General features: G+C 40.7%; 2 protein-coding genes across 9 annotated transcripts; one reads left to right on the top strand and one right to left on the bottom strand.

Moving 5' to 3' along the window:
- LOC101886041 (uncharacterized) lies at positions 1-17,978 on the bottom strand. Of its 8 annotated transcripts, none has more exons than XR_012392453.1 (8): positions 17,846-17,978; positions 12,570-12,613; positions 12,155-12,442; positions 2,972-3,103; positions 2,567-2,675; positions 1,116-2,471; positions 561-629; positions 1-474 (listed from the first exon to the last, which is right to left on the bottom strand). XR_012392453.1 is itself a non-coding variant. In XM_073926526.1 (8 exons), exons 3-6 carry the CDS (start codon positions 12,212-12,214, stop codon positions 2,436-2,438), a joined length of 351 nt encoding a protein of 116 aa, XP_073782627.1. In that variant the 5' UTR covers positions 12,215-12,355; positions 12,570-12,613; positions 17,846-17,978; the 3' UTR covers positions 1-474; positions 561-629; positions 1,116-2,435. The 8 variants fall into 8 exon arrangements, 4 of the variants coding, with proteins under 4 accessions (XP_073782627.1, XP_073782624.1, XP_073782626.1 ...); XR_012392451.1 differs by having other exon boundaries at positions 2,326-2,471; positions 12,155-12,355; XM_073926526.1 differs by having other exon boundaries at positions 2,567-2,689; positions 12,155-12,355.
- Positions 17,979-18,046: 68 nt separating this feature from the next.
- LOC141378300 (uncharacterized) lies at positions 18,047-20,278 on the top strand. Its single transcript, XM_073926512.1, has 3 exons — positions 18,047-19,607; positions 19,701-19,942; positions 20,039-20,278. The coding sequence occupies exons 1-3, from the start codon at positions 18,482-18,484 to the stop codon at positions 20,207-20,209; spliced, it is 1,539 nt and encodes a 512-aa protein (XP_073782613.1). The 5' UTR covers positions 18,047-18,481; the 3' UTR covers positions 20,210-20,278.
- Positions 20,279-21,237: the final 959 nt, after the last annotated feature.

Genomic DNA, 21,237 nt, shown 5'->3' with positions numbered 1-21,237 from the left:
TAGTGGTTAGGATTCGACCCGGGTTCGATTCCTGTTTAGGGAATGAGATTTTTTCTAAAAGAAAGCACGTTCAGAATATTAACCGATTTTTAGAACTATTAGTAGTAGGCCTATACACTGAAGACCCATAGCAAGCTTCCATAGGGCAGAGCAGGATGAATAATGAGGATTCAGTTTGTTCTATAACTTCTTAATGACTATAAAACCAGAATCAATTTTTGCAGTGCAAGTTTAAATTCATGCGACCCTTCTTCTTTATGCAAGTCACTTAAAAAGCAAAACTATGTGAAACTGCTGTCAATTGTCAAAACTCTAACTTTAAAAGACTCTTTAAAATACAAAAAAGCTGAACTTGTATAAAATAAACATAAAATTACAGAACAGTGAACAGTGCAACAAAAATTCATCCACCAACTTCACTCTAGTCGACTTTTGTAAATAAGGCATTTTCTTCTCATCACTTCAGGATATCATCTGAAAAGCAAGAACATTAGCCATGTTAAAAGCCGACTATTATACAAATGAATATTAAAATAAATTAGCATTTTGAATGCACTTACATTTTTAACAGTCTCACGAATGAATTTCTTTCTGCTGCTCAGATTGAAGTCAGGATACTTGTCATAAACCTACAACAAACAGAAAGTTCATAGATCACAGCAGGATCTGGAATAATTTTAACTTGTCAAATTTTGACATAACAGAGTCTATATATTCTGTGATGAAGGAAACCGGTATTAATACAAAAGAAACAGGCTAAACGCATGCAATAAATTACTTGTCTTTTTCAGAATCAGAATCAGTTTTATTGCCAAGTGTGCTTCACACACACAAGGAATTTGTTTTGTCTACAGAAGCTTCCAGTGTACATAAAGTGACAACACAAAATAAATATGGAAAAAAGAAATACGATAAACATTAAACAGAGATGCAGTTAGTCAAGAAATCTGGATGTTGAATTGTATGTACAGATTTGTTATAAATATACAGGTTATACGGTGCTGTGTGCAAATGTGTATGGAGAAAGTATTGCATTGTATATTGATATAAGGTGCTGTGTACAAGTGCGTATGAGAAAGTTTTGCATGTTTATTGCACAGTTGAGGAATATGTACCTGTTCATGAGGTAATGGCCTGAGGAAAGAATGTTTACTGTGTCTGGCTGTTTTTGTGCTTGATGCTCTGAAGCGCCGACCAGACGGTAACAGTTTGATCAGGTAGTGTGCTGGGTGCGAAGTGTCCAGAGTAATTTTGCGAGCCCTTTTACTCACTCTGGAAGAGTACAGTTCTTGAAGTGTAGGAAGGGTAGTACCAGTGATTCATTCAGCAGTCCGGACTATTTCGATAGAAGTACAGTCTCTGCTGGGCTTTCTTCACAATAGAGTCTATGTGAATGTCCCACTTCAGATCCTGAGAGATGGTGCAGCCCAGGAACCTGAATGACTCTACTGCAGCCACAGTGCTGTTCGTGATTTTTAGGGGGGGGGGGGGGGTGCAGGGGGGTTTCTCCTGAAGTCCACAAACATCTTCACTGTTTTGAGCGCGTTTAGCTCCAGGTTGTTCTATCTGCACCATAACGCCAGCCGCTCTATCTTTCAGAAAGCTGGTGATCCATTAACAGGCAGAGCTGGGAACAGAGAGTTGGGTCAGTTTGTACTCGAGCAGTGATGGAACGATGGTGTTAAAAGCAGAACTAAAGTCCACAAAAAGAATCTCTGCGTAGTTCCCTGGTTTGTCCAGATGTTGTAAGGTATAATGCAGTCCCATGTTGACTGCATCATCTGCAGACCGGTTTGCTCTATAGGCAAACTGCAGGGGTGCAGCAGGGGTCCAGTGATGTCCTTCAGATATGCTAGCACCAGTCTTTCGAATGACTTCATGGCCACAGATGTTAAGGCAACAGGTCTGTAGTCATTGAGTCCTGTAATCTTTGCCTTATTGGGGATTGGGATGACAGTGGAGCGCTTAAAGCAGGATTAAACTTTGCGCTGTCCCAGTGATCTGTTGAAGATCTATGAGAAAATGCAAGCCAGCTGGTCAGCGCAGGTTTCCAGACAGGCTGCTGAAACACCGTCTGGGCCTGGTGCTTGCCTTCTCTTCTGTTTACTGAAAATCTGATGCACATTATCCTTACTGATCTGAAGTGCAGAGGGGGAGAGGAAAATGGCTGGAGTTGTTGATGGCTGTGTTGGGAAGTGGTCCGGGCTGTGTTGATGTGGTGTTGATGGCTGTGTTGGGAGATTTTTTACAAAACTCTTCGCAGAAATAGCAAAAAATGTGAACCCTTCAAACTGAATTCTGTCCCAATAAACGGAAATAACATACTTGTCGGGTTATCTGCTTCATTGTAACCTCCTCCAGCTTTGCGTCTTTCAGGAGGTCTTTTACGTTCTCCTTCAACTGCTCATCTGTTGGTGGTTTTTTGATCATCTTGATCAAAGGTTGATCGTCATCAGAGCTTTTGCTTTCATCTAGAAGCAGAACTACAGCATATTAATCTCTACACAATGCAAAACACAATATTTACCATTTCTATTATAAGTTTATGATATGACTACATTAATACCCTCTTGCTTGTTGTCTTTTTCTTTCGATTGCTGCTGCTGTCTGCTTTCTTAGTTTTCGGGACAGGTTTGCTGGAGCTTTTCTCTTTGCTGCAGGCTTTTTTTTTTCGTCTAGATATATTGTGCTGAAAATTGTTAGTTTAAATGCAATTTCTGCTGAAAGGATTTGAATCGGATCTGTGGCTGCAGTTATAAAATTGTACTCGTTTCTTACAGTGCCATAAAAATAATTGTTTTGATTTCTTTTAAAACTGTAAAAAATTGCTTTCATAGTGATCAAATTAAGCCTCATTATCTAATTCAGGTTTAAATTAAGTCAAATTATTTGAAATGTTACACAATATACATTTAGAATCATAAAAGATTCAATATGGTATGAACATTAATCTTTTAAAGTCATTACCAACCTTTTTTGCATCCTTGTCTTTACAATATGTGTCACTGTCATCGGTTGTCTCATCTGATGGACTCTGATCAGACTTCTTGTCAGATTTCTTTGTGGACTTCCCAGTGGAAGATTTCTTCTTCAGAGAAGATGTCTGTTGATTTGATCACACAACAAAAATCATTGAGTCACAACAGAGATCGAACTATAAAACCAAAAATGTGGGGAAAAGAATCTTTGTTGCATGTCATTTTTCAAGTCGCAACTAAACAAACCTGTTTACACTAGTGTTAACATTCATTTATCAATCTTATTACAAGTTAAAGCAACATGTAAACAGGGATTAAAACATTCTGAGCTTGAAAGTTCCAGATCCACAGTTCTCAAACATGCTCCTGTACCAGCGCTCTGCATATCTTGCATGTCTCTCTTGTCTAACACATATGATTTAGATAACCACCAGCTCATTAGAAGAGCTCACCAAGGGAAAAAACATGTTCAGATTTACATGTTCCCTATATAGTGTTCACTGAAAATCAGCTGAACTCAAACTTTACTTAATTTTAGTTTAAACAGATCTGCACTGTGTTGCTTGCAGCGTCATCAGATGAAACTTATTACACAATAGTGAAGGGTTAGTTAACCACAATCACTGCATTTGCTTCGATTGTCATGTCTTACAGTTTTGTGCCCTTTAAAATTGAAAACCTATCAGAGTTCAGACTGCACGATTTTAGCCTCGATTTTGTCTCACTGAGACATTTTGAGAAATCTCAGACAAATGCCTGAAATGACAGGCAAATCAGTGCTCGTAACAATCACACAGTGATTACGTTTACATCAACATCAGCAATGGAATTATTTGCCTTATTCTAATTAAGACAATAATATTATTAAAGCGTTTACATAAGCTGCTTTTTAAAAGTTTCTTTCATGATCCTGTTTTACATGTTATAGCACATAACTCGATTAACATCATCAGGTCACTGCGCTAGGACAACGGTATCTCATTCATTCATTCATTCTTGTCGGCTTAGTCCCTTTGACAACAGTATCTCCAGCAGAAAAAAACTATCTAAAGTTTTAAATTGTAAAGAAATCTGTGTTTTAAAAACAAATGAAGACCGCAGAAGTCAATTAATCAGCCTGATTTATTGAATTATTTAGCCTGACATGTTTACAGCTCCAAACTATTATAAATCTTAAAAAAATAAAATATATTGTTTTCAAAGGTAAAAAAAAAAAAAGTTTTTTTACGCAGACATTTATAAAGAATATATTTTAGAGCAGTGAGCACAATACCCTGATATTTTTATCCAGGCCTAATGGGCATACTCCACATGTCTTAATTCGATTTCCCTTTAGTTCGATTATGACCTTAATCTGGTTCAATAGTAAAAAAACTAAAATGCTGCAGAAGCTCAATGTATGGGTCACACTTTAGTTTAAGGTTCAATTCTTGCTATTAATAAACCATTAACTAAGACTTTTATCTCAATAAAATACTAATATGCTGCTTATTAATAGTTAGTAAGGTACGTTTGGGTATTGGGTAGGATTAGAGATGTAGAATAAGAATATAGAATAATATTTACTATTAAACAGCCAACATCCTAATCATAGGCAGGTAATACACCAGTCATTAATAGTGGGAATTGTTACTTGAATAAAAATGTCACCAGATTAACAGTAGGTTTCCTTACGATGAATCACAATAAATGAACTTTCCAGAATTCCCTTAGTGACTGTCAGAAAGCCTGTCCTAGGAACTTAAATTAGTAATTGTTTCCCGCACGGACATTTTTACATGACGCACACCAGTACGGACTGAATGCCATTCACTGTTTATGCCGCAGGTTATGCTCTGCAAATGCGTTTATGTTATACAAACACATACCCACCCATTCTTTGCAATATCTCCAGTGCATACCTCAGCTGCATATTCAGGACAGAAATAAATGCTCATCAGAAAGAATCTCTTCTCCACTCTTGATTTTCTAACCGAAATCAGATCCATATTTGGCCGCCTCAGCCAGCTAAAATCTTGAATGTAGTGGGACTTCACTACATTTTATGGTCCTTCGAGCCGGAGGAGAGCAATAATACACCAATATGGATCCAGCAAACGATGACGCATCAGAGACAATGGAAAGACCACGCCGTAAGACTCATCTCCCTTCTCACCTGGACGATTATGAGGTTGGATATCGACCCACTGAGGACCCTCCTCCCAAAGCTTCTTCCCACTGTCCCAGTAAGTCAAGAAGCAGCTCGAGGAAAACGTCTCATAGCGGTGTAAGCTCTCACTCCAGGACAAGTAGGCGATCTGTCACCTCCACAGGCGTTTATCTTCCACCTGAGCTCTCTAGCGTTCAGACTGCTATATTGGAGGAGAAGATTAAACAAAGGCAGTTAGACAGTCTTCGTCAGCAGGTTGCAGAGGACTCATTGGCTGATGTAGAATACCAGCGGCTACAGGCACAAGCTAAAGAAGCCCAGCAAGTTCAAGAGGAAGCTCTCAGAGCAAAGGAAACCTTATCAAAGCAGCTAGAAAGACAGCGTAAGCTGCAACAAGCAGAAACTGAGCTTGAGGTAGCTAAGCTTGTGTCCTCTATGCTTGTTAAAGACTCTGGTTCGACCACTCCTATCCATACAAGCTCACCCGGCAACCATTTGTCTCTATCTCAGCCTGTATGTGTCGATCAAGCCATAAGTTCATCTCATCTCTCATCCTCTTTCCAGCAGCCCGCTACTCAGTCACCCGCTGTGACGTCAACAATACAGACTTGTCATGCAGAGCAGGGTATTTCTGATGACTCCTGGGTGTATCAGCCATCATTTAGACCTCTGCAATTGACAGCTGAGTCTAAAGGTGCACCATTTACTGCAGTGCCACAAGGAGACTCATCGCCGGTCTCTAAGGTATCTCAGACTGCCCCTATAACTATGCCAGTTCGAACTGTGTTATCTGCAACAAATGTGATATCCCAACCACATTTGAGAGCTCCAGTCATGTCCACTTCTGCACTTCCTTTACATACAAGCATGCAGTCTATGCCACCACCGCCTATCACAGCCACCCCGCAGCTGGCTACGTCATATACTGTACCACAAACTGTAATACCTCCAGTGACAGCACATGCACATCTGTTACAGCCTCCAATCACCAGCCACCCGCCACCAGTTTTACAACCTACCAGCCTTAGCTATGTGCAGCCACCACCATTCATGCACAACAGTCACCCTGCACATATGGGTACAGAGCTACTGTTTGCATCGGCCTACGGCATCCCACAGCCTAAGTTACCAGTTTTTGAAAGCGGTAACGAGAGTGACTTTGCCCTGCTAAAATTAGCGTTGGACAATTTGTTGACTAATCACAACCATCTCAGTGAGCAATACAAGTACCATGTCTTATTAAGCCACTTAAAACTTCCCAGTGCTCAGCAGCTGGCCAAAGCCTACATGTATCATCCTCGTCCTTATTCAGCTGCACTACAGGCTCTTCAAGACAAGTATGGCCAGCCGCGACAGCTTGTCCAGTCAGAATTGGGTGTAATGATGAACACTCCACCAATCAGAATGGGTGATGCGAATGCTTTTGATAACTTTGCCTTATCTGTTCAGTCGTTGGTGGGCATGCTAAGGACACTTGAGGGCCAGAATGGTTACGAGCTCATGTGTGGCTCTCATGTCGATCGCCTGTTAAGTAAACTGCCATCTGCCTATCGTGATGGTTTTGTTGAATACTGCCTGAGCAGGGGGATTCTCCAAACAGGTACCGATAGGACCTACACACTTCCTGATCTAGCCACCTGGTTAGAGATCAAATCTCAAGCAAAACGCATCTCCAATCGAGCCGCAACTTTGTTCCAGAGTGAACTATCCAAGCCTCATGGTAGGGTCACAGTGTCTACTCGCCCGAAGGAGCGGGCAACACCAGTACTCTTGGCCAATGAGAGGGGCACACCTCCCCCTGGATTTGCCGCCCAGAAACCCAATACAAAGCTGAAACCATACTGCCCCCATTGTGACAACAGGGACCATTACCTCAACTCTTGTGACCAGTTCAAGAAGTTGACCTCGGATCAAATTGTCACTTGGATTAAAGAGGGAAACCGTTGCTGGAGATGTGGCAGGACACATGCAGTAGAGACCTGTAACCTTAAGCGCCCATGTAAGGTCTGCAAAGAACTTCACCTCACAGTTCTACATAACACTATTAATGACACGTCCAAGGCTGTACTTATGGTGAGCATGCCGTCCACCAGGGTTTACCTCGACAGACCTAACCGTTCACCAAAGGTTATGTTGAAAGTAGTTAAGGTCCTTCTCCACCATGGCCACCGCACTATGGAAACTCATGCAGTCCTTGACGACGGGTCAGAGAGGACAATAGTATTACAGCCAGCAGTACGGCAGCTAAAGTTAACCGGGACCACTGAATTGCTTCCCCTACAGACAATTCAACAGTGCCACACAGAGCTGGAAGGGCGGTCAATCTCCTTTGAGGTGTCCTCTGTCACAAAGCCCATGGTAAAGTTTGCTATATGCAACGCATTCACTGCAACCGGTTTGTGCCTAGCAGAGCACAACTACCCAGTTACTGCTCTCCAGAATGCCCATCGACACTTGAAGGATCTGCCACTGCCTCCTGTGGACAGGGTAAAGCCACTGCTACTTATTGGATCTGACAATCCTCACCTTCTGACACCCATCCAGCCTGTCTGCGAAGGCCCAGTAGGCGGGCCCATTGCGGTCTGCACGCAACTCGGATGGTGTCTCCAAGGCCCGATGAGTCCTATGCAGTCCTCACGAGGAAAACAGCAATGTCTTAACATCATGACAGCTCCAGCCCGTGATGAACTTATCCATCATGTAGAAAGACTCTGGCAAGTTGACACCCTTCCATACAATGAGAAAATAATCACCAGGTCTAAGCAAGATAAGGAAGCTTACAACATGCTTCAGGATTCTACCATCAGAGTAAATGTGGATGGTGTTCAACGCTACGCTACACCCCTGCTGAGACGGACACCTGTGAGTTTGCTCCATGCAGAAAAGGATGCAGTTCTACCCAGTTTACGCAGCACAGAGCGCCGGCTGTCACGGGATCCGGAGAGGGCTAAAGCATACTGCACTGAGATCCAGAAGTTGGAGGCAGCTGGATATGTTGCCAAGATAACTGCGGAGGAAGCCAACAAGAGTAACGAGTCTTGGTATATTCCGCATCATGTTGTACATCACAACAACAAAGACCGGATTGTCTTTAACTGTTCCTTTCAACATCAAGGACAGTCATTGAACAGTCAGCTACTGCCTGGACCAACTTTGGGGCCATCGTTATTGGGAGTCCTCCTGAGATTCCGGCAGCACGCTGTTGCTGTAAGCGGGGACATAAAAGGCATGTTCCACCAGGTACGTCTGCTGCCCAAAGACAAACAGGTGCTTCGTTTCCTATGGAGGGACATGTGCAGGGATAGAGAGCCCGATATATACGAATGGCAGGTGCTTCCCTTCGGGACTACCTGTAGTCCATGTTGCGCCATCTTTGCCCTCCAACACCATGCACAAGGACACAAAGGTGACATGCCTAAGTTGGTTAACATAGTGGAGAACTCCTTTTATGTTGATAACTGTCTTTACAGCACACCAACAGCCAATGAAGCTAGGGACGTTGTGGATGGACTGCGTCAGTTGCTGGCTGAGGGAGGCTTTGATTTAAGACAGTGGGCCTGTAATGTACCATCTGTGATCCAGCATCTTCCCGCAGAGGCCCTGTCCACCAACAGTGAACGATGGTTAACCAAAGGTAGTACAGACCTGCAAGAACCCACTCTTGGCCTACGGTGGAATTGTCTCAATGACTCTCTGGGTTACAATTTACGTTCTGCAGAGCCATTGGAGCCTACTATGAGGAACATGTATAAGACATTGGCCAGTCAGTATGATCCTTTAGGATTTATTATCCCGTTCACTACAAGGGCTAAAGTCCTCATTCAGGACCTTTGGAAGCAAAACTTGGGCTGGGATGATCTGATTGAGCCTGCACAGCTGAGGAATAAGTGGTTAACCTGGGTAGGAGAAATTCCAACACTCCTTCAGTTGCAGTTCCCTCGACTATACACACCAGTCTGGCCTGATAATCCTCCTGTCACTCGAGAGCTACACATCTTTTGTGACGCATCTGAAAGAGCGTATGGGTCAGTGGCTTATTTACGTGCTTCTGATGATCAAGGACATGTTGCCGTCACCTTTGTCTTGGCTCGATCGAGAGTGGCCCCCAGAAAATGCCTATCCATGCCTCGTTTGGAGCTAAGTGCAGCATTGACCGGCGCCCAGTTAGCCCAAGTAATACAAAATGAGTTAACTCTTCCCATCGATTCAGTCACTCTCTGGTCTGACTCAACAACTGTGCTGTACTGGTTGACCGCAGAGTCTTGCCGCTACAAGGTGTTTGTTGGAGGACGTGTAGCTGAAATACAGACTCTCACTGAGACAGCTGAATGGAGGTATGTTGATTCGGCCAACAACCCAGCTGACCATATCACAAGGGGTCTAACTTTAGCGGAGCTAACAGGCCCTCACCAATGGAATTCAGGACCATCCTTTCTCCTTAAATCCGTTGACCAATGGCCATCCATTCCCAAGCTAGCGGTAGAACCAGAACTCAGTGAATTAAAGAAAGCTGCCTTCGTTGGTACTATTTCAGTGAATAACCCTTCACTCCCAGACCCAACTCAGTTCTCTACATGGCAAGAACTTGTCCAGGCCACTGTTAGGTCCCTGCACGGGGCGGCTAATGTTGATAATAACTTCTCTAGTGACGCAGCTGACTATATTGAAGCTGAGAAACTCCTCCTGGCACAGGCTCAAAGTGACTCGTTCCCATACGAGGTCAAGGCTCTGAAGACTGCCCAATCTCTACCTTCTGACAGTCGTTTGATCTCTCTTGCCCCTGAGTTTGATGAAGCCACAGGTCTCATCCGAGTAGGTGGAAGATTACGTCAGACTGACAGCCTAGACTTGGATTCTATCCACCCAATTGTGTTGGATCCTGGCCACCCTGTCACCAAGCTGTTAATTAAGGAGACAGATCAGCGACTCCTTCACCCAGGCTCCGAACGGGTCCTAGCTGAACTGCGCCGCCAGTATTGGGTATTGAGAGGCAGAGAAGCAATTCGGAAACATCAGCACACATGTAGAGACTGTCAGTTCTGGCGTGCTAAACCTCAGACACCCCAAATGGCTGATCTTCCATCCAGCAGACTGCAACTTTACAAACCCCCGTTCTACTCTACAGGGGTAGATTGCTTTGGCCCCTTCACGGTTAAAGTTGGTCGTCGCCAAGAGAAGAGGTGGGGAGTCCTCTATAAATGTATGACCACCAGGTGCGTGCATCTAGATCTACTGGAACAACTAGACACTGATGCATTTCTGCTTTCTCTGCGTCGCTTCATCGCAAGACGAGGCAAGCCCATGGAATTGCTATGTGACAATGGCACTAACTTCGTTGGAGGGGATCGAGAATTACGAGAGACCTTCAATGCCATGGCACCAAAGCTTCAGGAGCAGCTTGCGGAGCAAAGGATTCGATTTCGCTTTAACCCACCAAGTGCTCCTCATTTCGGGGGAACCTGGGAGCGTGAGGTCAAATCGGTGAAGTCCGCTTTACGTGTCATCCTGCGAGAGCAGTCAGTGCCAGAGGCAGTATTGCAAACCCTGTTAGTGGAGGTGGAAGGCATTCTGAATTCCAAGCCACTTGGCTACATATCCTCTGACGTCGCAGACTTGGACCCAGTGACTCCCAACCTGCTCATTATGGGTCGACGTGATGCCTCACTTCCTCAAGTTCTGTATGACTCCAACAACTTGCTCGGCAGACGCAGATGGAGACATAGCCAGGTGTTGGCTGATAATTTCTGGACTGCATTCATCCGCCATCATCTCCCAAGTTTACAGGATCGCCAGAAGTGGAGGAAGGACGGCAAGGAACTTACCGTGGGCCAAGTAGTTCTTATTGTTGATCCACAACTCCCACGTGCTTTATGGCCTGTAGGAACAGTGTCTGAAACGTTACCTGGAGCTGACGGTAAAATTCGTACCGTTAGAGTTAAAGTTAAGGAAAAAACTTACACTCGTCCAGTTGTGCGATTAATTCCCCTTCCGCACCTAGAGGATAATGTTCCTGACACGGCAGACAAACTTTCTTAAAATGTACAATTATCCTGACAGATAATTGGGGGCGGCTGTGTCAGAAAGCCTGTCCTAGGAACTTAAATTAGTAATTGTTTCCCGCACGGACATTTTTACATGACGCACACCAGTACGGACTGAATGCCATTCACTGTTTATGCCGCAGGTTATGCTCTGCAAATGCGTTTATGTTATACAAACACATACCCACCCATTCTTTGCAATATCTCCAGTGCATACCTCAGCTGCATATTCAGGACAGAAATAAATGCTCATCAGAAAGAATCTCTTCTCCACTCTTGATTTTCTAACCGAAATCAGATCCATATTTGGCCGCCTCAGCCAGCTAAAATCTTGAATGTAGTGGGACTTCACTACAGTGACACCTCAGTTTTCGTTTGGCATTTCTTTCTTCTTCTCTGTTTCGTACATTAGAGTATGATACTGAATCTAATGTTGTTAATAATATTTATTGCATTAATTAGTGTCATGTATTACCATGGTGGTGTTTAGCAGTTGTGTGAATAACACTGAGCGCCTTCTACACACAGATTAGTTTGTTTCTCTGCTTGTGGTTCATCATGTGACTTTCCTTTTGACGTTATTGTCTGTGTTACAAAGGAACAATGTATAATATTCAAGACACTGGAGTATTAACATTATATAAATTAATGAAATACAGTAGTTTACTGTAAACATAGAATAGCTTTCCTGCTTATTTTATAGCTAAAATTCTACCAATCAAAGTAAATTTCAGTAATTTTTTTAAAGGTGTACACTACTGACTGACAGAGGACCACCTGCCCCCTCTCTGGTATGACTTTGTCCATGATAGAGTCATCCTACTATTATTTAAATAGTGAAGTAAATGATTAACAGTAGATTTACAGCCTGTGTGTGAGTACAGCGATGTTTGTGTGGATAGTCCTTGCATCCTGCCACCACAGGTAAATTAAACATTGTGCTTCACTGCTACTTATCAAAAATAAAAGCATATGTGCAGGCTCACCAGCAGGTCAGGATGCTGGCAGAGGTGAAGAGAATGATGGGAACCGGGTATGAGGCGCATAGCAGGCCGTGCCGGTAGAAGGCGGCCGAGATGTTCTGCCGAAGCCGCTCTCTCACCGTCATCCTGGGCGCGGGGGTCAGCTGATGGCCATCGAGTCTGCGTGTGCGGCCAGGGCGAGGGCACCGGCGGGCATCAAGGGATCTGTGCAAATATGTACACAACCCAAGTGTAAATAGAGCTGGAGAATTCCATTCATGGTGTGAAGAGATTTACCTGTTCTTCTGCTGACTGATAAAAAAAACAAAAAATAAACACTTTTTTAAAGAGTATTTGATACATATTTAAAGTATTATGGACATTTTATCACTCTCAATCAGCCACAGGATAATATGTGAAATGTAGATTTGTAACAAACCTGTCAAGTTTTTACAGTTTTTCTCCATTGGTTTGGCTCAATTCCTGAAACAGAAATTACATTCTCAAAACAACAAAGACAAACCTCCAAACCACTTGGCAATTGTTCACAACAGAATTGAATTTCTTATTCATTTCATCAATTGCAAATGTCTAAGTACATCTTTGCAAATGATCAAGTACAGATAGCATAAATTTAGCACAATTTCCAAGTGAATAGATCTTGTTGATCTAAACCAGGGGTCATCAATCCCGGTCCTGGAGGGCCAGTGTCCATGCAGGGTTTAGCTCCAACTTGCCTCAACACACCTTGCCTGGGTGTTTCAAGTGAACCTAATACGACCTTGATTAGCTTGTTCAGTTGCGTTTGATTAGGGTTGGGAGCTAAAATCTGCAGGACACCGGCCCTCCAGGAATAAGTTTGGTGACCACTAATCTAAACTGATTGGTAGTTCTCAGTCTAATGGTTGTTCTCTCCAAAATATGTCAGGGTCATTTCATTGTATATGTCATTACACGCACAATAATCTGTTCAATTGTTAAAATTAGTCAAGACAAAAATACCATGAATACCATACAGTGGGTGAATGCTTGGAACATTTGATCATTGTAGGGGGTGGTTGTAACATTCACACCGATTCATCCCTTGTTGCATTACAAGAGAGAACATACGCTGTGATGTGGACGAGAATCTGTAGCCACACAAAATACAGCGTGTGGATGGTCAGGAGGGTGAGGGCGGCAGGCAGTGAAGAACTGTTATGAAACTCCAGCTTTATTTATAGCACTCTAGTTTTTTGTTTGTGTGTTTATATTACAGTTTATTATGCTGTATAGAGTCTCTTTTTGCTCTGATATATGGAAGCTACTTTCTGTGTGGTTCATTACAATAAAAAAAGAGTTACCATTTCCTTGGCAGTATAAGTGTAGTGTGTGACGGAATTTTCCCTGAGATGGAATTTTGAGAAATTACCTAATTTTGAACACCTTTTAGGATTAAGCTGTTTAAAGCTACACAAAAACAGTACAGTAACCACTGTCAATGAAGGACTAGGCTAAGACTGTACGGTGGACATGAGGGATATTTAGTGGCCTTTTTCCATAATGACAAAACATCTAAACATTTGATTAGCAGAGCTTACACAATGCTGAAGGGTTGAAGCATTTTGGGGGCACTGACTGTTTAAATGAGAAGGAAATTTAGTTTTGACACAAGAGTGAACTGTTTTGGGAAAGGTATGAGCTGTTGCAGGTGAACCATGGTGTTATGCCGAACCATCCACATTATTTTGGCAAAAGCTCCCAGAGTGTTGAGAATGTCTGGTCTGTTTTAGCAAATGAGCCAAAGCAATTGAGAAGGATATTTGCAGTTTTTGTGGAACTGACTTTTAATATGGGAAAGGAATTTAGTTTTGATGCAAGAGTGAACTGTTTTTGGAGAGATAAGAGCTTTTGTAAGTGAGCTATAGTGTTGTGCTAAACTGTAACACTGCTTTTCCAAACGATCTTAGAATTTTGAGAATGTAATTTCTGCTTCAAGAAATGAGCCAAACCAATGGAGAAAAACTGTAATTTAACACTAGACAAGCATTAGTGATTTACAATAAAGTTCAATTAATTTAACATTACATAATCATTTCAGAATCAAAATAATATTTTTTGCATTTCTAAATATATTAAGTTAATGTACAGTATAAACACTGTTGATCAAATGCTGCTTTGTTTATAATATATTAAAATAAATAAACCATACATAATAAAGACAAAAGAAAATTATTTCTTATAGAGAGTTTTGAATCTGCCATATTATTATTGTATTATACCTCACATTTATATTGACCTTATTCTAAAATGCGGAAGTGCGCCTGTTTTCGCGATTGTCTTAGAACTTCCGATTTAGTCGCCTATGGGAGAAATGACTAGGAATAATAAACGGCAGAAAATGGCCAAACTACTTGCTCAACAAACAAATGTTTGCATGACTACACAGACAAAGTAGCATATTATAATAAGAAAATATTAAATTGCAACATCAAGCAGCGTAACGAGCAGTTGTTAACGTCAAAAAATGAATGGAAGTGAATGTGACCGGAAGTCGCGAGACAAAAAGATTCAAATGGCAGCGCCCGCTCGACAGCTGAGAATAAGGTGAATAGCGCTTTACACATTTTTTGGGAGAATCTCCTTAACCACCACCAGTGTGCAGCATCCACCTGGATGATGCAACAGCAGTCATATTGTGCCAGACAGCACACATTGGTTCAGACAAGACAGAGTCCATTATGATATAGAGATGGTTAGGAGGCCAGTGGGAAATTTGGCCAGGATGCCAGGGTTAAACCCCTACTCTTTTTTTAAGGACATCCTGGGATTTTTAACGACCTTGGTTTAACGTCTCATCCAAAAGACGGTGCTCACTGGCAGTATAGAGTCCAAATCAATATCCTGGGGCGTTAAGACCCACACAGACTGCAGGTTGAGCGCCCCTGCTGGTCTAACTAACACCACTTCCACATTTAAAAATATTTCCCCTAAAAGCCTCTCCAGGTAAAAATCGTTATCTGATTTTATTAAAAATCCGCTTGTTAAGTCGTGATGTTTGAAATACTCAGGTCCAAGCCGCTACTCATTTGAAGGAAGAAAATATTTGTTTATGACCACTTTTTAGTCACATCACTCATTAAAGTGAATTTCATATAAAAACATAGTGTTCACATCAGTCTCTGGACTTGCTGCATCACAGACACCAATATTTTAACAATTTATAAATAATTAATCACTTTCTGGCCATCGAATATTAGGCATGAATATATATATATACCAGAACACAGTGCTGCTCAGTATAAATGATAACACCACCTTCTGAAAATGTTTTTTTCTTATTTAGTCAACAATGTTTGGTGCATTTAAACAAAACTGTTTTTAAACCTCTATATGGATAAAAATAAGAGTTTGGTCACCTAAAAACAATACACTTCAATTCCACTGAGCAAACGAAAATTCAACTCAATATGATATTTGTTATGTTTCTCTTGATTTTAATAATTTAAACATTAATTTGGGTGTACGAATTTTTGGACTGGAATCTTACTTTTTTGTTAGATTAGTTGCAGTTTTGGCTTTGGTACAGACTAATCTACTCTATATGCACAACATATCGTTGTAAGACATCCTACAGAATATATTAGATCTGTGGGGGTGTACTCATTTATGCATAGCACTGTATATATGAACAATAACAAATCTAAACACATTGATCTAAGCTGTTGAATTGTTTCTGTCAAATCAAACCAGCGGCATTGCAAGAAACTGTTAGCAGATATTACAAAAAGCATACTGAACTGAGAACATGTCTAAATATGCAAACAGATCAGACATCTTAGACACAGAAATATTTTTAACGGGCAGCTTAATGATGTTTCACAACAGAGATTTAAACGGCTTATTAAATGCAATAATTTACTCAAAAAAGAATAGAAAAAGAAACAAAAAATCCCTCTTTTTCACACAAAAGCAACAAATTTAATCAATATATCTGGTTAAAATATGAAATGTTGTTGATAAGTTAATTTAAACTAGGTTAATTACAATATTTGCAGGATTGTTCTACATTGAATATTACCAAAAGAATAACATGCTGAACACATGCAGTGTTAAATCATATATTAAAAAGAAACATTTTTTTATAAAATGTGTGATTGCTTAACACAACAACAACAACAACAACAACACCAACAACAACAACAACAACAACAACAACAACAACAACGTACAATACAATATTAGTAAACAACACACAATAAAAATCCTGGGTTCCACACGATCGATTTGTGTTGGGACAACATGAAGAAATGAAGTTAACTTATTAGTTTTTACCAATTAAAGTTGATTAAACACAAAACAATTAAGTTGTCCCAAAAAAAAACAAGAATTGTGCTGTTTCAGCTCATTTAAAATAAGTTGTTTAAGCAAACAGCAAACATATTTTTGAGTGCATGTCAATTGTGGTCCAATGCAAATTGCCACCCACTTTTCTGAAGCCTGGAATGTGCATTTTAAATCCATTTAAATGAGCGGAAATAGATTCAATTGAAACAAGCAACTATCACAAAGTGAGTCTTGCACATTTGATAGAAATTAAAATTATGACTGGAATTTCAGTCGAATTCTTCACATTTATACAACATTTACTTTCACAAACAAATAAACAGGTAAGAATCTAAATTTGACCAACAGTCTATTACTTCTCTGAAAAATTCAAAAGAGACTTTCAGTCCAAACAAAAGATTAAAATTCTGCAAGCCAAATTCTACTACATAAAAACAGTAAATGACTTTAAATTTGAGGAATTGTCTAAGTGTAGGCTGATAAAAACTTGTGGTTGAATGCTGATCCTGTTGTTGGGCAACAAAACATTACCTGAAAGCTTGATCACACATTAAAAAGTGTAAATCTATCAAACCTGCCGGATTAAAACTTCAAGTGCAATACAAAGTTACTAGTTTGGATCATCAAAAAATAAATAAATAATAATAAAAAAAAAACAAGCTAATGATTTCAACTACTGAAATACTTAATAATGATTTCAACTACTTCAAATACTATGTGGCATTTAAACAGCTTAATCCTAAAAGGTGTTCAAAATTAGGTAATTTCTCAAAATTCCATCTCAGGGAAAATTCTATCTTAGGAATCTAAATAATAAATAAACATGTTAGCTGTCAAACTCTACAGACACAGTGCAGATTTATGTCTGTGTGAATATGTTCCCCAGGTAATCATCTAAATATAAATCTTCTGTATAACAGCTGTCATTTATGAGAGTTTAGCAAGGTTATTCACATTATCACTTCCACATGAAAGAAATTAGCTAAATAACGTCACTTTTTGTAAGTACTTTCTACCAAAAAATGTGCTGTAAATAATCAATTTAATTTAGGAAAAATAAATAAATATTACTATGTTAATTTATTATTGTTGTTGTGTCTGATAACTTATAAGTAACTTTTAGCAACATGTACATGTATTGAACACCTGCTGGTTTAATTCACACATATACAGACACACTACCTCGAATAAATAAACTTTAAAATACACATTTAATCGCCTCAGCGTAACGACAAACTATAAGTTATACACGTTAGGTTATTTCGGAAGCGCTTTGACAGCTTGTTCCTTGAGCAGCTGAGCAACAAGGGCCCTGCCATGCTTTTAAATGCTCTAATTTGACAATTTCACCACACAAACTACAACAACAGCATTGAAATGTTCGCTTACCCTAATGGCGGGTGCTTCTCTTTCTCTTCGAGGGCTTTTATTAACAGCGAATTGCTCTCGTTGAGCTGCAGCAGGCAGGTAGCTGTGAGTCTCTAGTGTTCTGCCAGCATCATGTCAGCTACTGTAAGCCACTATCCATCCAACGTGACCCATCAACTGCAACCTCCAGCGGAATAAAACAAGCGTCAAACTACGGCTTCTAGCGGGCGTCATGGAAAATGACAAACCTTTACAATGCATTAAAGTGCGACCTCTGCTGCCACTTGAAGAAACATAATAATTAAAGTGAATATTCTTGTCAATACGATCAAAATGACAGAGTAAAAACCAGACCAACTCATAATAATTTGCTCAAAAATATTTTTATTAATTATTGGCGTAACAATATAATATAAAGCACAATGATAAAAATAATTCATGTAATGAATACAGATGTAATAGAAATGAACAGACACTCGACATTTAAATGATGCCTAAAAGACGTCAACGCTGCAGACGTTCTATAATGTGACATCATAGCATACCTAGCATTCCACATTAGAAAGAATTCCATCAGATTTGTCAGTCTCACACTGTCTATCGCTTGTTCAAGCTCGTTTTTGCAGTTGTTGAGAATCTCCAATCCCGTTTTTCAACATGTGGTTCAGAAACGCTTTGAGTCGCGTCCTGCCACGACCTAAAGAACGTCGTGAAGTGAGCTCCTATACAAAGTTGATGGCAAGTTGTGTGAAAAACACCACCTACCCATCTGAGTCTGACCTGAAGGCCTGTTTTGACCCTTCCTCGTCTGTTCTGCCTAATCTTGGGAGCACAACAGCAAAGAAGGGCAAACATTCACCTCTCCAACAATCTCCTATTCCTGTTCTGAAGCCAAACCGTGTTCCTGTGGAGCCTGTCAACCAGCAGAGCTTCACAGACGGCCCTCCAGAACAGCTAGGAGAGAGCTCGAAGGTCAGAGTGCAAAACATCATCTTTCCATGTGAGTTTGAGTCGAATGCCAGTGTTAAGCGTTCCTCATCTCCCCTGTCTCATTCTGGGAGTGGAGAAGTGATGACGGAAAAGATTTTCGCTGTCCGCAAAAACCTTGTTCTGAAGCCACACCGGATGCCTGTGAAGCCTGTCAACAAGCAGAACTTCACAGACGGATATCCAAAACAGCAAGGTGTGAGCTCGAAGGTTTCAGTGAAAAACATCATCTTCCAGTGTGAGTCTGAGCTGAATGGCAGTGTTAACCGTTCCTCAACTCTTCTGGAGCCAAACCATGTTCCTGTGGTGCCCATTGATGGACAAAGGTTCACATATGGACCTCCAAAATATCAAGGAGTGAGCTCTCCTAAGCACAAGACGGAAGTCTCAGTGAAAAATATCAGCTTTCCGTCTTGTGAGTCTGGTGTAATTCCCAGAGTTGAAATTTCGCCACCTGTTCTGCCATTGTTGAAGCCAAGCTGTGCTCCTGTGAAGCGTTTGGCTGGGCAGAAGTCCATTGATGGACCTCCAGCGTCCAGGTTTCCTGATCAACTATTGAATGAGACAGAGAGAAATGTCGTCAAGGCTTCACCACTCCGCCAGGATGCTCCTGCTGCACCTGCACACTTGCCTAGCTTGAAGCCAAACCGTGCCCCTGTAAAACCTGTTGAAGGACAGAAAAAGCCAACTGGACGTTTTCTCTTGACAAAGACTGGCAAAAAGATATCAGAGTCATGTGGAAGATCTCCTGAGCATGGAGGAGTGAAGTCTCCTAGGAATCTGCTAGAAGTTTCAGGTAAAAACATCACTAAGCATTCATGTAAGTCTGATTTGATTGCCAGTGTTGACCTTTCTTTCCCTGTTCTGCCTTTTTTTGGGAAACGAGCAGCAGAAGCAAACAAGTGCCAGAATCCTGTCGCTGTGCCCATACACTTGCCCGCATTGAAGCCAGGTCGTACTCTTGTGAAGCCTTCAGCTAGACAGAAGTTCACAGATCGATCTTCAGGGCATCAAGTGTCCAGGTTTTCTACCTTTGTAAATATTGAGGCACACAGAAACGGCAGCGACCCTGAGGTTAAGACTCACATTTCCTTACCCAGACTGCCAGGTTTTCCAAAAGGACCAGTGAAGGTAAGCAAACAAACATTTGTGCGTGTTCCTATGATCACTAACATGCCTGCTCTGAAACTAACCCATGTTCCTGTGCTATCTGTTGGTGACACACAGAAAAGAGTCGCTGGTGCTGAGACAAAAAATCTCATGTTGAGTCAAACTGATGATGAGGATGTCAAGATGAAGAGGCCTCAGTCAGCTAAAAGCAACCGTCTTCCGCTCTCAAGAATCTGCTTGGGGTTTACAGAGCATCCACATGAGAACAAATCAGAAACATGTTTGTGAATAACAGTGCATGAAAACTGCTTTGAAGTGTGCTGTGTTCACCAATAAATGTTTTGTGCATTAAAATGATTCTTTGTGCATCCATTTGTTGTGTTTGTTCTTTGAGCAGTATAAATTTAAAAACCTTTCTTGATCATAAAATGTTTTAATCATTCAATTTTGTTGGTCAGAAAATAAACATTCAATGTCAGTTAATAATAAAAAACAGCAAGAAACATGTAATTTCACCTTACAAAATTTCACATTCCTTTAAAAAGTTTCATACTGTTGGGCAAATGTTAATGTTAATAATGTTTTAACCTATGATGATCGGTGAAACAAATAATAAAATTAGCTTTATAAATGTTTCATTATTTATTTAAATGCTATTTACCAAATATCATTGAGAGCCGTGAGTCGAAGTTACACACACCAAACTAAACTACAAAACATAATTACATTAATACACAGTAGAGTTCAGTGCTGAATACACTAGTCAAGCAGAATCTCCCTTCGCCTTGATTCACTCACTGAAGTCTCTGCATTATTCTTCATCTGTCGTAGTACATTTTAAACAAAATCTGAATAAATTACACCATTTAAATTTAAATATTTAATTTAAGATAGCTTTTTTCAAGCTTAACAATAAAATAAACTAATAAAAGGTTACATTAAATTTGAAATTTCAATCTCTAAAACATTCTCAGATGGGATGGTGGGCTAAATCAAAGGTTGCCATGGGCCAATATTAGCCCACGGGCCCTAGTTTGAGTATCTTTGATTTAAAGCACCTGATTTTAACAATAGTGGATTATACACAAAGATAAAGTTCTAACAATCATACTTGCATTATGTCAGTGTATGTCTTTAAAATGTGTGTAAATAAAATGGCCTGGTCATACAGTGTTGATACTGCAGATAATGCTTTCAGATCATTATAAATAATAATCCAAAATGATTACCTTGGAATGTCTCTTGCATGATAAACTATCAAAAATTAATTACGCAGAGGATTTGTTTACAGCCTGAAGACCAGGGGTGCCCAAATG

Source organism: Danio rerio, chromosome 16 (genome assembly GCF_049306965.1).
Source record: "Danio rerio strain Tuebingen ecotype United States chromosome 16, GRCz12tu, whole genome shotgun sequence".
Lineage (NCBI taxonomy): Eukaryota > Metazoa > Chordata > Actinopteri > Cypriniformes > Danionidae > Danio > Danio rerio.
Note: the sequence above shows the minus strand (reverse complement) of the source record. Positions and strands in the feature narration are given on the sequence as shown.